Below are 12,554 nucleotides of genomic sequence, written 5' to 3'. Positions count from 1 at the left end.
ACCAGAAATGCAGAAGTATGGTGGTATAAAAGTCTTACAGTGGCTGCACTGCATAGTTCAGAAAGCCTGGACAGAGGGACGAGTTCCCGATGATTGGAGTAGAGCTCTCATAGCACCCATATATAAAAAGGGAAATAAAACTGAATGTGAGAATTACAGAGGTATTTCCCTTCTGAGTGTTCCTGGCAAGATCTATGCAAGTATACTTGAGAAACGGTTGAGAAGAATTGTGGAAGAAAAGCTTGGTGAAGAACAAGCTGGATTCAAGCCAAATAGAGGCTGTCAGGATCAGATCTTCACTTTACGACAAATAGTCGAGAAAGCATGGGAATATAACAAATATCTGTATTTAAGTTTTGTCGATTTAGAAAAGGCATATGACAAGGTGCCAAGAGAGAAGCTATTCAAAACGCTGCAGTTATATGGTGTCAATGGGGCATTATATCAAGCAATACTTAGTCTTTATTTAAGTTGTGAGTCAGCAGTTAGAATTGAAGGAAGTACAGGAAGATGGTTTAATGTTAAATCTGGTGTGAGACAAGGATGAACATTATCCCCCCTGTTATTCATTATCTATATGGATCACATTATGAAGGAAAGTGGTATTAAACCTGATATCAAAATTGGAGATGTTAATGTCAGCTCTTTGCTTTATGTGGATGATGTTATACTTCTAAATAAATCCGCTACAAGTCTGCAAGATTCTCTGACTAAATTGAATAGCTGTTGTAATAGATATGGTATGAAGGTCAGCAGTAAAAAGACAATGAAAATAGGCAGAATCATTGAAAATGTCAACTGTGTTGTGAATGGAGAACCTGTGGAACAAGTGAAACATTTCAGCTACTTAGGTACGATTTTTACTGAAGATGGTAAATTAAATATAGAAATAGACAACAAAATCAGCAAAGCTGGTATGGTGGGAAGTCAATTGAATAAATTCATATGGAATAAGAGAGAAATTAGTCGGAACACTAAATTAGCTGTATACAAGATAGTGTTCAAACCAGTGTTAACTTATGGATCTGAGAGCTGGGTCAGAAGTAAAACACTCGACCAAAGACTAGAGATCGCAGATATGAGAGTCCTGAGAAAGATTATAGGCATGAACAGATGGCATCAATGGCAATATCATATTAAAAATGAGGATATTAGGAAAGAACTTGACATTGTCAGCATCCAGGAATGCGTTAGCAGAGCTAATCTCAGGTGGTATGATCACTTAAATAGAATGGGAGAGGAAAGATTAGCAAAACAAGTGTTCGCTGCCAGGTTGGCAGGAAAACGACCCAGAGGAAGACCAAGATATAGGTGGATTGATACGGTACAAAGTGCCTTAGACGATAGAAATATAAGATCTGATAATGTTGGAGTCTTGACAAGCAACAGACTGATTTGGAGGAAAATTGTAGATAGGAAGTTAGTAATGATGTAAATTTTTCATGTAGTACTGTCATATCCTGTACACCCCTTGAGGATACATTGCAGGAATTTGATGATGATGAACTTCGGAGCAAAACAAAATCCTTTTGGAAGTCTATAATTTTATACATGTCGTGGAAACCTGTTATCAAAACCAGTCCACCTCCTGGACAGAAATCCAATGGTATTTACCATTATTATTAGCTTCTGCTTTTCTCCAAATTTTCCCAAAATATTTCTGTGTTGAAGAATCATTTCCTACTCCCAGTGTTTAAGTTTCCAAGAAGAACCCTCTTTTCTTTGTCAGCTGCCCTCTCTAATGACTCAAAATGTTACTCTGCTTATTTGTATTAGAAACTTGTGTGTAGGCACAAATAAACCTCACCATTCAATTTTCCATACATTACTCTAATCAAAACTACCTGCTATCCAAGAAGTTTATCTCCATATTCAGTATTGAATATTATAACTACTCCTGATCAGTACAGAATATAACTTTTCTGTTATATTTACTATTTCTGTTATAGTTACTTTAGAACTATCTCACATCCTCTTTGTGCAGTAACTTTATATTAAAATTCATGTACTTCTGTAATTGCTATAATTTCTATTGAAGATATAAATAATAAATTATAATAAATAAACTATAAATAATAAATTACACAATAACCACAGTAATTAACTTTAATGAAATAAAAGTACAGATATTTCGTACTGAAATTAACAGTACATCATCAGTGTAGACAACAAGCAATTCAAAGGAATGGAATATAAAGTACATAACAGTCAGTGAATTACCAATTAAAAACTATTGCCACGTGCTAGAAATTAATATCAATAAAGAATATTATTAAAATTATTCTTAAAAAAATTTTTTTTTTGATGGTTACATAAGATAAGATAAGAATCTCCCAAACTTTTGGAAGAGAGAGAGAGAGACAATCGTTTCAATTCAGATTTGGCTGACGTAAAAGGCTTCACAACTTTCTTTGAAAAGGTGTTTATATTTAAACTTGCATCTATGGAGAAGACAAGCTTTATCACTGGATATTATGTTTAGTGTCAATACTATGTTGTGCAAGACCAGACTTTTGAGGTTTCATGTATTCGATATTGATGTTCATTAATTCTTTTTTTCCACAGAATGGCCTGTATGTCCAAAGTATGCTAGATTACATTCACACGGTAAAAACGCCAGCTAATGATAGAGGTGCCAGTTTGTCTTTTATAGATGGCAACAGGTGAGAAATTTTGTTGATCGGAAAATATGTAGGAATGAGATGATGCTTCTTCAAAATTCTGCCAATCGGTTCCAAAATGCAAGAAATATAAGGGATTGGAACCCTACAGTCTGTTGAGGAATCCTGAGGTGTTGGAACATTGGAGTCAATTATCTGCTGGATTTGATTAGGGTTGCAACCATTATATTCCATTAATGTTTTAATAGTGAAAAGTTCTTGTTGTAAGCTTGAGGGAGAAGAGCACACTTTATGTGCTCTATTAATTAAAGGCTTGATAACACTAATTTTTTGAGGGGTGTGATGAGCAGACTTTTGATGAATGTATCTGCCAGTAAGAGTAGGTTTTCGATAAACAATGGTTGATAAATTACCAGAGGCTGTGTATGTAAGAAGGATGTCCAAGAACGGTAAAGTACCAGCCTTTTCTTTTTCCATGGTGAACAGAATGCGTGGTACGTGGGTAATGATAAAAAGATGATAAGGATTAGAATGAGTCAGAAGTCCTGGACAGTTTTCAGCATTTTTTACAAGCTGTGAAGAGTTCACCACTTACCTTGCTTTGACCTCTAAATAATCCTATGATCAGGGCTCAACAAATTATGCAAGATCCTATTTGCTATGAAAAAGTTTACTTGCCCAGATTCGTCCCCTTCATTTTTTAATAACATGTCCTAATAAGTCAACAGGAGTCAATGAAGTGATTAGTGGTGCTGTACTGTTGCTTGAAGAACGTTTTTTTTGTGAGAACCATTCCAATAAGAAGTCAATAAATAAAATAATAAAAATAACACTGATTTTTTGAAAAATATAATTTGATACATTAATTTTTGTTACTAAAAGAGCTCTTTATATTACACATATTCTTCCTTGTGTCTTAAAGTTAAAGGAATTTGTTTAGAAATTTTTTTTTTATTTAAAAAAAAAAAAAAAAAAAAAAAAAAAAAAAATCAGTTAACGCCTTTTTATTCCTGTATATGGGGAGTAGGCGAGGCCATTTAGCTCTATCTAACTTTTGGAGACTGAGTGGGCAGTTCAATCTCCGCTGGTACCAATCAGAGATAGATGGCCCAAGGCCATTACTAATTAAGCGGTACACAGTGAAGAGAGATGGCTCAAATGTGCCGCCATCTCATGGTCCCTAACCCTAACACATATTTAATGTCTGAAATAATGTGGATTCTACGGTCGACTTTCTTGAGTTTACAGGACGAAAAACCCGAGTTTCCGGGAGGGAAAACCCGCTTGCCCATGCCAGAGATTGACTAACTCGGGAACTGGTTGAAAAAAGGCTTGGAAAAATTTCCTCTAGTCGACGACTAGACTCGAAACCAAGTCTTCCTTCGTGCGGCCAAGCGCCGTGGTGTGCAAACGCCACATCCACTGAGCTACACAGGCTCCTTTTTTTTATTTTATTAAATAAAAAACATTTTATTTTCTTCAGTCTGCAACTACTTGGTATGAGTGAGCATATTTGCAAATAAAATATGGAACTTAAGATGTACATAAGAATATGTCCTGTGTGGTTCATCTTTTGGAAAAAATAATATGAATTGATATTAAAAATTTTGCATAGGCTGCGACATTAACAATTTTATTCAGACTACTGAAAGGAAACCAATCATAAAATACTCATTATACTGAACTATTGTAATATCTGATACAAACCTTAGAGGCATGTATGATTATGCCTCTAAGGTGTGCACATATGATCATGATAATGAATAATCGAGATCTTGATCTTATGGTTTAACATAGTAGAGATGTATAATGAATATCAAATAGTGTATAAAATACTAAAATACTTTATGTTAGATTTGTGACACAAAAACAACCTCTTGTCACAGGATGATAAGATTGTTTCCTTATACTGAAAAAATATACAAAAATAGATAAATAAAATGAAATACAAAATAATCAAAGCTTATATATATATATTTTTTTTTTACTTGCCTACAAAGAGCAGAAGCATTGAAAGAGTATTTGAAAAGCTCTATAAGAAGGGGCAGAACATCATTCAAGGTATTTCAGGACTTCTTAGCAATTTTGTGATGAACAAAAAAAGATTATTCATCATAAAACTGTAAATAAAAATTTACTATGGCACAAATTGCATCTCACTTCCAGCATGCCATCAATGAAAGTGCACTTAATTCATCATATCTTCCCTTCCAATCTCAGATTATACAAATATCAACATACTTATATAATGGAAACAAAAAAAAATGGAATTTAAATAAGTTATCTGGGCATTACCGATTTTTGTTTCCCAATCTTGGTCTTGCTCTGTCTTTTTCTTCTATCTTGACAGCACACATCTACTTTATTAATCTTTCCTCTCCCATTCTGTTTAAATGGCCATAACACCTGAGAATGGCTCTGTTCACAGATTCCTGAATGCTAACAATTTTAAATTCCTCTCTAATACACTCAACTCATGTTTAATATGATTCTGCTCATTAATGCCATCTGTTTACAGTTCTAATTTTTCACAGAATTCTCATCTCAGTGGTGTTTTTATGGTCAAATGTTTTATTTCTAACTCAGCTTCCAGAACCATAAGTTAAAACTGGTTTGAAGAGATATATTGCTAGTTTAGTGTTCTGACTAATTTATTTCTTATTCCATAAATTTATTCAGTTATTTCAACACCATACCAGCTTTGCTAATTCTGTTGTCTTGTTCCGTGTTTAATTTGCCATCTTCAATAAAAACAGTGCTAAACAAAAATCACACATGAAAACTTTATAGTTATTATTACCTTAAAATAAGCTAAAAATTGTGATTATATTTCTAAAAATCATACCTTAAAAATATCAGGTCTTTGGGCCAAACCCATTAAAGATAAGTAGCCACCTGCAGGATAAACAATATACAGATTCTAATGATGATCATGAATAACATACAAGAATGATAGGCTCAATATATTATCAAAAAATATTACAGGATGTTGTCAAGCATATAATTTTGTTAGGCAATGGTAGATGATTTAAAAATATGCAGTTAATTTTTGTTAAAGAAATAAAAGATGAATGCACCAAGGTGTAATTTAATTTTTTAATATGATGCTCATATTCTTACTAATAAATTATATTCATGAATTCTGCTTGTTGCTACCTTGGGAGTGACTATTTTAAAATATACATATAAAAAAAGTGAATATAACGAACCACTACAACCAAGATAAATCACCTCAAACAATACATGAAGCATCTGGTATTTCGTCAGAAAGATATTACCTGATTAGCTTGAATAACAACAAGCACCTGATGGTGTTGTTCCCAAATGAACTCAAAATCTGAGATCCAGAGTTAACAGTCATCCTATAATGTCATGAAAATATTTCATATACATTTGATATCTACTCTACACCATGAAAGTAAGATTATAGTCCTTCAGTCTGTCCCCCCCCCCACCCTCCAAGTTCCAAAATTGTCACTCATCTTCATTTGTTCAGAAGCCCAAGTTGGTTCTATGCATTAGGCTAAGAAAAGGTATCTTTCTCATTATCTAATCTTCATCGTTAAACCCAATATACTGATGATAGGATAGATGAAGATAAGGATCAATATAAGAACAGATACAGATGAATTGAAGGTGTTTAGGGTATTAATAAACCTCAATCTGAATATAGCCAATGTGTGTCAGAAGAAAATGTAAGAGAAATTACACCTTCCCTTAAAGGTAGCAGAAAGAGGGCAAGATAGTCCCATTACATTACTCCAAGATAGATGTAGCAAATTATAAAACAGTCAGTACCTCATGCACTGCAGTAAAAGTACTGGATAATTAGTTAAGGCAGAATTTGAGAATGGGGATACAGAAATACACTGGTATCCAAAACCTAAGAAAAACACTATTTCTGAAGATTAGAACTGCAAATTCAGATGAATCAGCTTGTGACAATTTGTATAACTGACAATTTCGAGAAAAAAATGGATACACATTCAAATTTTCGAATCACATGCAAAAGGGGATCAACGTGGTGGCACTCAACAGGATAAAAGGAAAAAAGCTGCACTAAGTGAATTCTGTTTGAAGGAAGCTCTTTTTGTGAAGGAATGAAGTTGCAAACTTGGATGTCTTGTGATAACTCAAAGACATCACTACATGATTTCACATGGGGAAGAATTATTGGAAAGCTTGAAGAAGGCCACAGAATTACTGATATTGCCAGAGTTTGGAATCTCACATAGCACTGCATCCAGGCTCTGAGCAGCATTTCAAACCAATGGAATGTGTTCTAGACGCTTGCTAAGAGGTTGCCCTCAACTCTACCATGGAGCATGAAGACAGATTTTTGGTTATAACAGCAAAATGTAATTGACACACTGCGGCAGGTCAGCTTGCAAGTGGGCTCTATTCAAGCACAGGTATGCAGATATCTCAACAGTAGTGTTGTATCCACAAAAATTGGACAAGACATCAATGAGCTAATGTACTTTTTACAGATGAGTTGTTTTAGTCTTTCCTCTGATTCTAGATGACACTTCATCTGGCATGAAAGTGGTACTGCTTACGTGAGAATATTCTTGAAAGGAGAATATTCTGGAGATACTTCTGGAGACAGAGGATATTAATTGAATTGAGTGACCAGCATGTTCCGCAGATTTCAGTCACATAGAACATGTTTGGAATGCAATAGGGAGACTCACTGATGCTCAAAATTCCCTTCCAGAAAACAAACTAGGCCCTTATCCTTGCTCAGAAGGAGGAGTGGGCCAGTTTGCATCAAGAATTCCTGAATCACTTGGTGCTAAGCTTGGTACAATGTTTTGAGAGCTACATCGTAGTTCATGGTGGACATATTCCATACTAAAATGTCTCTCTGGATAGTTTTCTGTAAGCACTGTACATTGATTCCTTAACTACATTCTTAAGAAATTTGTAACTTTTGCCAAAAATGTACTGCAATTTAATTTATAAGAAATTTATAGCATATTTTTGAGTGATATAATTTATGAGTATGCAGGCAATAAATTTATGTCCACATTTGGCTGTAGTCATGAAAACTTTTTCATATACAGATAAAAATGCAGTTCATCCTTAGCTTTTGGCTACCAATATATGATTCTCTACAAGCTAAAAATACCAAGAAATTATATATTTGGTTTAATCCTTTATCCAAGTGTAAGCAAACAAAGTTTGTGTCTGAAATATAATCAGGACTGGGGCAAATTATATATAGAAGCTAATGACTTCACATCACTTGCCTTAGTATCCCATAATGCAAAGCACGTATCCTTACGGGTATGTGTATACTGCTATGCATTATGGGAAGGGTCACTACCCAGACCAGCTTCGACCTTTATTGGTCTCATCAGTGGGAGCCAGATCCAGGTGTTATATTTCAGGCACAAACTTTGTTTGCTTACACTTGGATAAAGGATTAAATCAAGTATATAATTTCTCAGTATCTTTAATTTATAGTATAACCAAGTGGAAAAACTTCCAACAACTATCTCTAATCCAGAGCATTTTAATAATAAGGTGTGACATTTTTGGCTACTTGTATATGAAAATATGACTTCAGCATTACTTCAACCTTACTATCACCTCTGGGTCTGGCTCCCACTGAAAAGACCTCAATAAAGGTCAAAACCATCTGGGTAGTGACCTTTCCCATAATATAGAGCATTATACATACCCATAAAGATATGTGCTTTGCATTATGGGATACTGAGGCAAGTGATGTGAAGTCATTAGCTTCTATATACGAGTTGCCCCAGTCCTGCTTATATTTCAGGCACAAACTTCGCTTACACTTGGATAAAGGATTAAACCACGTATATAATTTCTTAGTATCTTTAATTTATAGTATAACCAAGTAGAAAAACTTCCAACATGATTCCCTATAAGAAAGTGCATGGCTCTGTGAAGCTGAGGTCTTGTCTTAGTAATTTAACGAGCGTTGAGTAGACAAGAGAAATGGCTACATCATGATACTGCTAGACTGTGCAAAGGTATTCACAAGGAGAGAGAGAGAAGAGAATCAGAAAGTGGTTTATGGTGGTGATGAATAAAAGAGAAGACAGGTGATTAGTGATGTACCACATGACTTTGCATATGGGCTGCTGTTGGGTCAATTTGTATGATAATGATATTAAGAATGATTTGTACTAGATTTAAGGAATTGAACAGCAGGAAATTGATGATACTTAGTGATCTAAGGGTAATGGTGAAAAGGGAGTGAAAAGTTCGGACATTACAGCAAAAATGATATTCGGATTTGAAGAACATCCAAATAGAGATAAGGAGGTTATTATTCTTCTTTATAAAGCATTAATACAGCAATATCTGAACTACAGCACAGATATTGTTGATTGCCTAGGTTCCGAATATGGAAGTTTTGGAGAGGATCCAGAGGTGAGTGACCAAAATGAAATGGCTCTGGCATGCTCACCAGATAAGCAGAAACAAGAAGGTAATGTGTTACTAATAGTCAGTGTGGGACTTCAAGGTGAGTCTTCAGATCCCATGGTGATACCTGTATAATAATATTAATAATAAGATATCCATATCTCTTCAACTGTAAGATGCCGTCAAGTGAAAGACACACCATCATTTTCAGTATTATTAACTAAGGAAAAAAAAATTACAATAGGATACAATTTATTAACAATATCTAAACAACAGAAAATATTTTACTATATTATTATTACAAAGAACTTCCAGGGAGTCATGGACTCACCAAGGGAGACCACATATTACATAATCTGACTGATTGTGTAATATGCAGGGTAATATTGAAACAGATCGGAATGTTTTAATAATGTGGTTATCTTAAGGTGGCTTGGTATGGTGATAGCTGAATGATAGATATCAGCAAGCTGTGTGGAGAAGGGAGTTTTGTCTCATAAGAAAGGTGATGCATGCTGAAAGGTAATGTTCTGTGCTGCTATTATTTAAGTGATATGTTAACAACATGGTTCAAGGACTGAAGGGATATATTCAGTTGTTTGAAAATGGTACAAAATGAAAGAAAGTAATGGCAGTGAATACTAAAATGGTGTCACTTCAGGATGAGTTGAACAGCTCAGTTGAGCAGGATAAGTTTGGATGCCAATTTAATGTTACTTTGCATAAAGTTTCATACTTTAACAAGCCGGCCTGGTTTGGCTGAGTGGTTAGTTGAATGGTGAGAGGATGAACCATCCACCATTACACATAATGCATCCAGACAGAAAGCTGGCAATCCAACTGTAGAAGTCCTGAGAACCAAATGATGGAACTTTGCTTAGTAAGCCTTTGTGCTAGACCTGACCCAGTCAAAAGCTTTGGAGATATCAAGTCAACTACTTGAGATTCACCAAACTTCTCCATGGCATTTGTCCAGAGATGGGTGACAGATGTGAACAGATCTCCTGTTGATTTGCAGTGCCAGAATCCATACTGATGGTCATTTATTAGATGGGTGCCTTCAAGATAGTATAGGAGTTGGAACTGATGATTTTCTCCATTACTTTAGACAGGACTGGGGTGAGTGAAATAGGGCAGTAGTTAGATGGACGTGTGACTCCATCTAACTACCGCCCTATCTATCCCCCTAACTACTGCATAATGGTAGTTAGAGCGATGCATTGCACTGTCATGGTGCGACATCCATGTAGTGATTTGTCACCCTTCTTGGGAATGGGATGAAAATAGGCCAATTTCCAGGCTGTGGGATAGATACCAGTGGAGTAAGAGAGTATATACAATGTGCAAAACCTTCAGGATAATTTAAAGAATGTCATCTGGGCCAGGGGACTTCTTCTTCTTCTTTTTTTTTTTTTTTGTCCAATTTGAACAGTATTTTTCTGGTCTCTTTCTGGCAAAAGGATATAGGGGGAATTGTATGTTGGGCATCTGATATGATTGGGGACATTTACCATTGTCAGTTATGTGTGCATTGGAAGCGAAGTGTGAAGCCAGAAGATTGGCTTTTTCTGTGGGTGATGATGCAGTAGAGCCATCTGGGTATAATAGGGGCGGGAATAGTGTTGGGCAGAAGTTACAGTCACTTGCTTTGGCAAGAGACCAAAAGGCTCGGCTGGTGTTCGGACAGGCTGCTAATTTTCTGCTTTTTGTTCTTTCAAACTCTGTTTTGGAAGCATTGATAATTTTCTTGCATCTATTTAGGGTTTGAGTATAAGCACCAAAGGAGGATAGAGTTCTTGATGTGAGCCAGTTATGGTATGTTTGTTTTTTAAGTTGTACAGCCTTGGCACATCTTTTGGAGAACCAAAGTAGGGAATAGCAGTTCAGAGTGGTGTGGGGAATATATGTTTCCATGCCAGTGTGAGGATCTTTAGTGATATGTTTGGTGCACATCTATGGGTTGGAAGGCCAAAAGCAAGAATAGAAGGAACTTCCTGTAATGAGTACAGCTAAAGCACTGGAGGACATGAACTACTGCCACTGCTAATAATAAGGTATAAGTATATTAGAGAAAGAGAAATGGCATTTACAAAGAATGTCTGGTATTTTTTACTTAATGTGTTTTTTGTTTTTTGTCAGCAGATAGTGAGAGTGCAGTGGTGAGTGTACTGACTATGAGCAAATTCAAGATGATATATGATATACTGAAGTGCATTGTTTGTTGTTGTGTAGATGCAAAGTATAACAATCGAGAGTGAACTAACATGTGGGATTCTGTTCATTTCAGTGTGTGTGAGAGATGTATTTGTTATGAAGAGTGAAAGATTTGTGGAAAGAGAGTGAGACCAGTGAATGCATATGTAGGAAATTTTTGAAAGCGTGTGCCAGAAGTGAACCTCCCATGATAAGTATCAGTAAATGGAGATATCCAAGCGAAACACACACACACACACACACACACACACACACACACACACACACACACACACACACACACACACAGGTCTCTTTTTATGCAGATCTTTTTTATGCAGATTTGAAGTTATGTGGTGCACGTCCACAGAAGGCGAATTCATTCCGATAACAGTGTAATCCAGCGTTTCCCAAACTTTTCCTATGACGGAAACACTTCACAAATCCTGAAATTTTCATGTAACACCTTGGTTATTTTGTAATGTATTCATTAATAATTAATTTAGCTGATTTTTATTATTAATTAATAATTGATCATTAATTATTAATTAATAATTAATTAAATTTGGCCCAATGGAGAAAAAAGCACCAAAGAAAAGCAATTTCTTTGGAAATGAAAATTACAATTTTAGATCGCTTAGCAAAAGGAGAGGGATCTATGGTGATTGGTAAACATTTTAATTTAGGCGAATCTACTATAAGAGCAATTAAAAAGAATGAAGTCAAAATAAAAAAATCTGTCATTTCTGGCACAAAACTAAGTGCCAAATTATCATCGTACTCAAGAGATGCTTTATTAGAAAACACGGAACGAGCGCACGTAATTTGGATTGAAGAATTAACTCAAAAGGGAATTCCTACAAGTGGTTATTTAATTAAACAAAAAGCTCTTCGGTTATATGAATAGATGAAGCAATTGGAGCCATCTACTTCTGCCTCCCAGCTGATAAAGAATTTTCAGCTAGCAAAGGATGGTTAACTGGGTTTTTAAAAAGGAATGCACTTCATAAAGTGAAGATTACAGGCGAGGTTGCAGCAGCAGATGAAGCAGCAGCCAAAAATTTTCAAGAGAAGTTAGCCAAAATTATTAAAGATGATGTATATTGTCCTGATCAAGTGTTTAACGCTGATGAAACAGGATTGTTTTGGAAGAAGCTGCCTAGTCGAACTTACATCGCAAAGTCTGAGAAAAAAGCAAGTGGGTTTAAAGCAAGCAAAGATCGAGTAACATTGTTACTTTGTAGCAATGCATCAGGAGATCTAATGGTGAAACCCCTTCTAGTAAATCGATTTCTAAGACCACGTGCTCTAAAAGGCAAAGATCTAAAACAGCTGCCGGTA

General features: G+C 35.4%; 1 protein-coding gene across 1 annotated transcript in view; it reads right to left on the bottom strand.

Moving 5' to 3' along the window:
- The window catches only part of LOC150110456 (dipeptidyl peptidase 9), a 441,463-nt gene that overhangs the window by 81,744 nt on the left and 347,165 nt on the right, over positions 1-12,554 (bottom strand). Inside the window, exon 17 of the mRNA XM_090393952.1 lies at positions 5,467-5,516. Coding sequence (XP_090250078.1) covers positions 5,467-5,516 — 50 coding nt within the window. The remainder of the gene's footprint in view (positions 1-5,466; positions 5,517-12,554) is intronic.

Source organism: Typopeltis vanoorti, chromosome 1, assembly GCF_054136105.1.
Source record: "Typopeltis vanoorti isolate ZY-2024b chromosome 1, IOZ_Tvanoo_1.0, whole genome shotgun sequence".
Lineage (NCBI taxonomy): Eukaryota > Metazoa > Arthropoda > Arachnida > Uropygi > Thelyphonidae > Typopeltis > Typopeltis vanoorti.
Note: the sequence above shows the minus strand (reverse complement) of the source record. Positions and strands in the feature narration are given on the sequence as shown.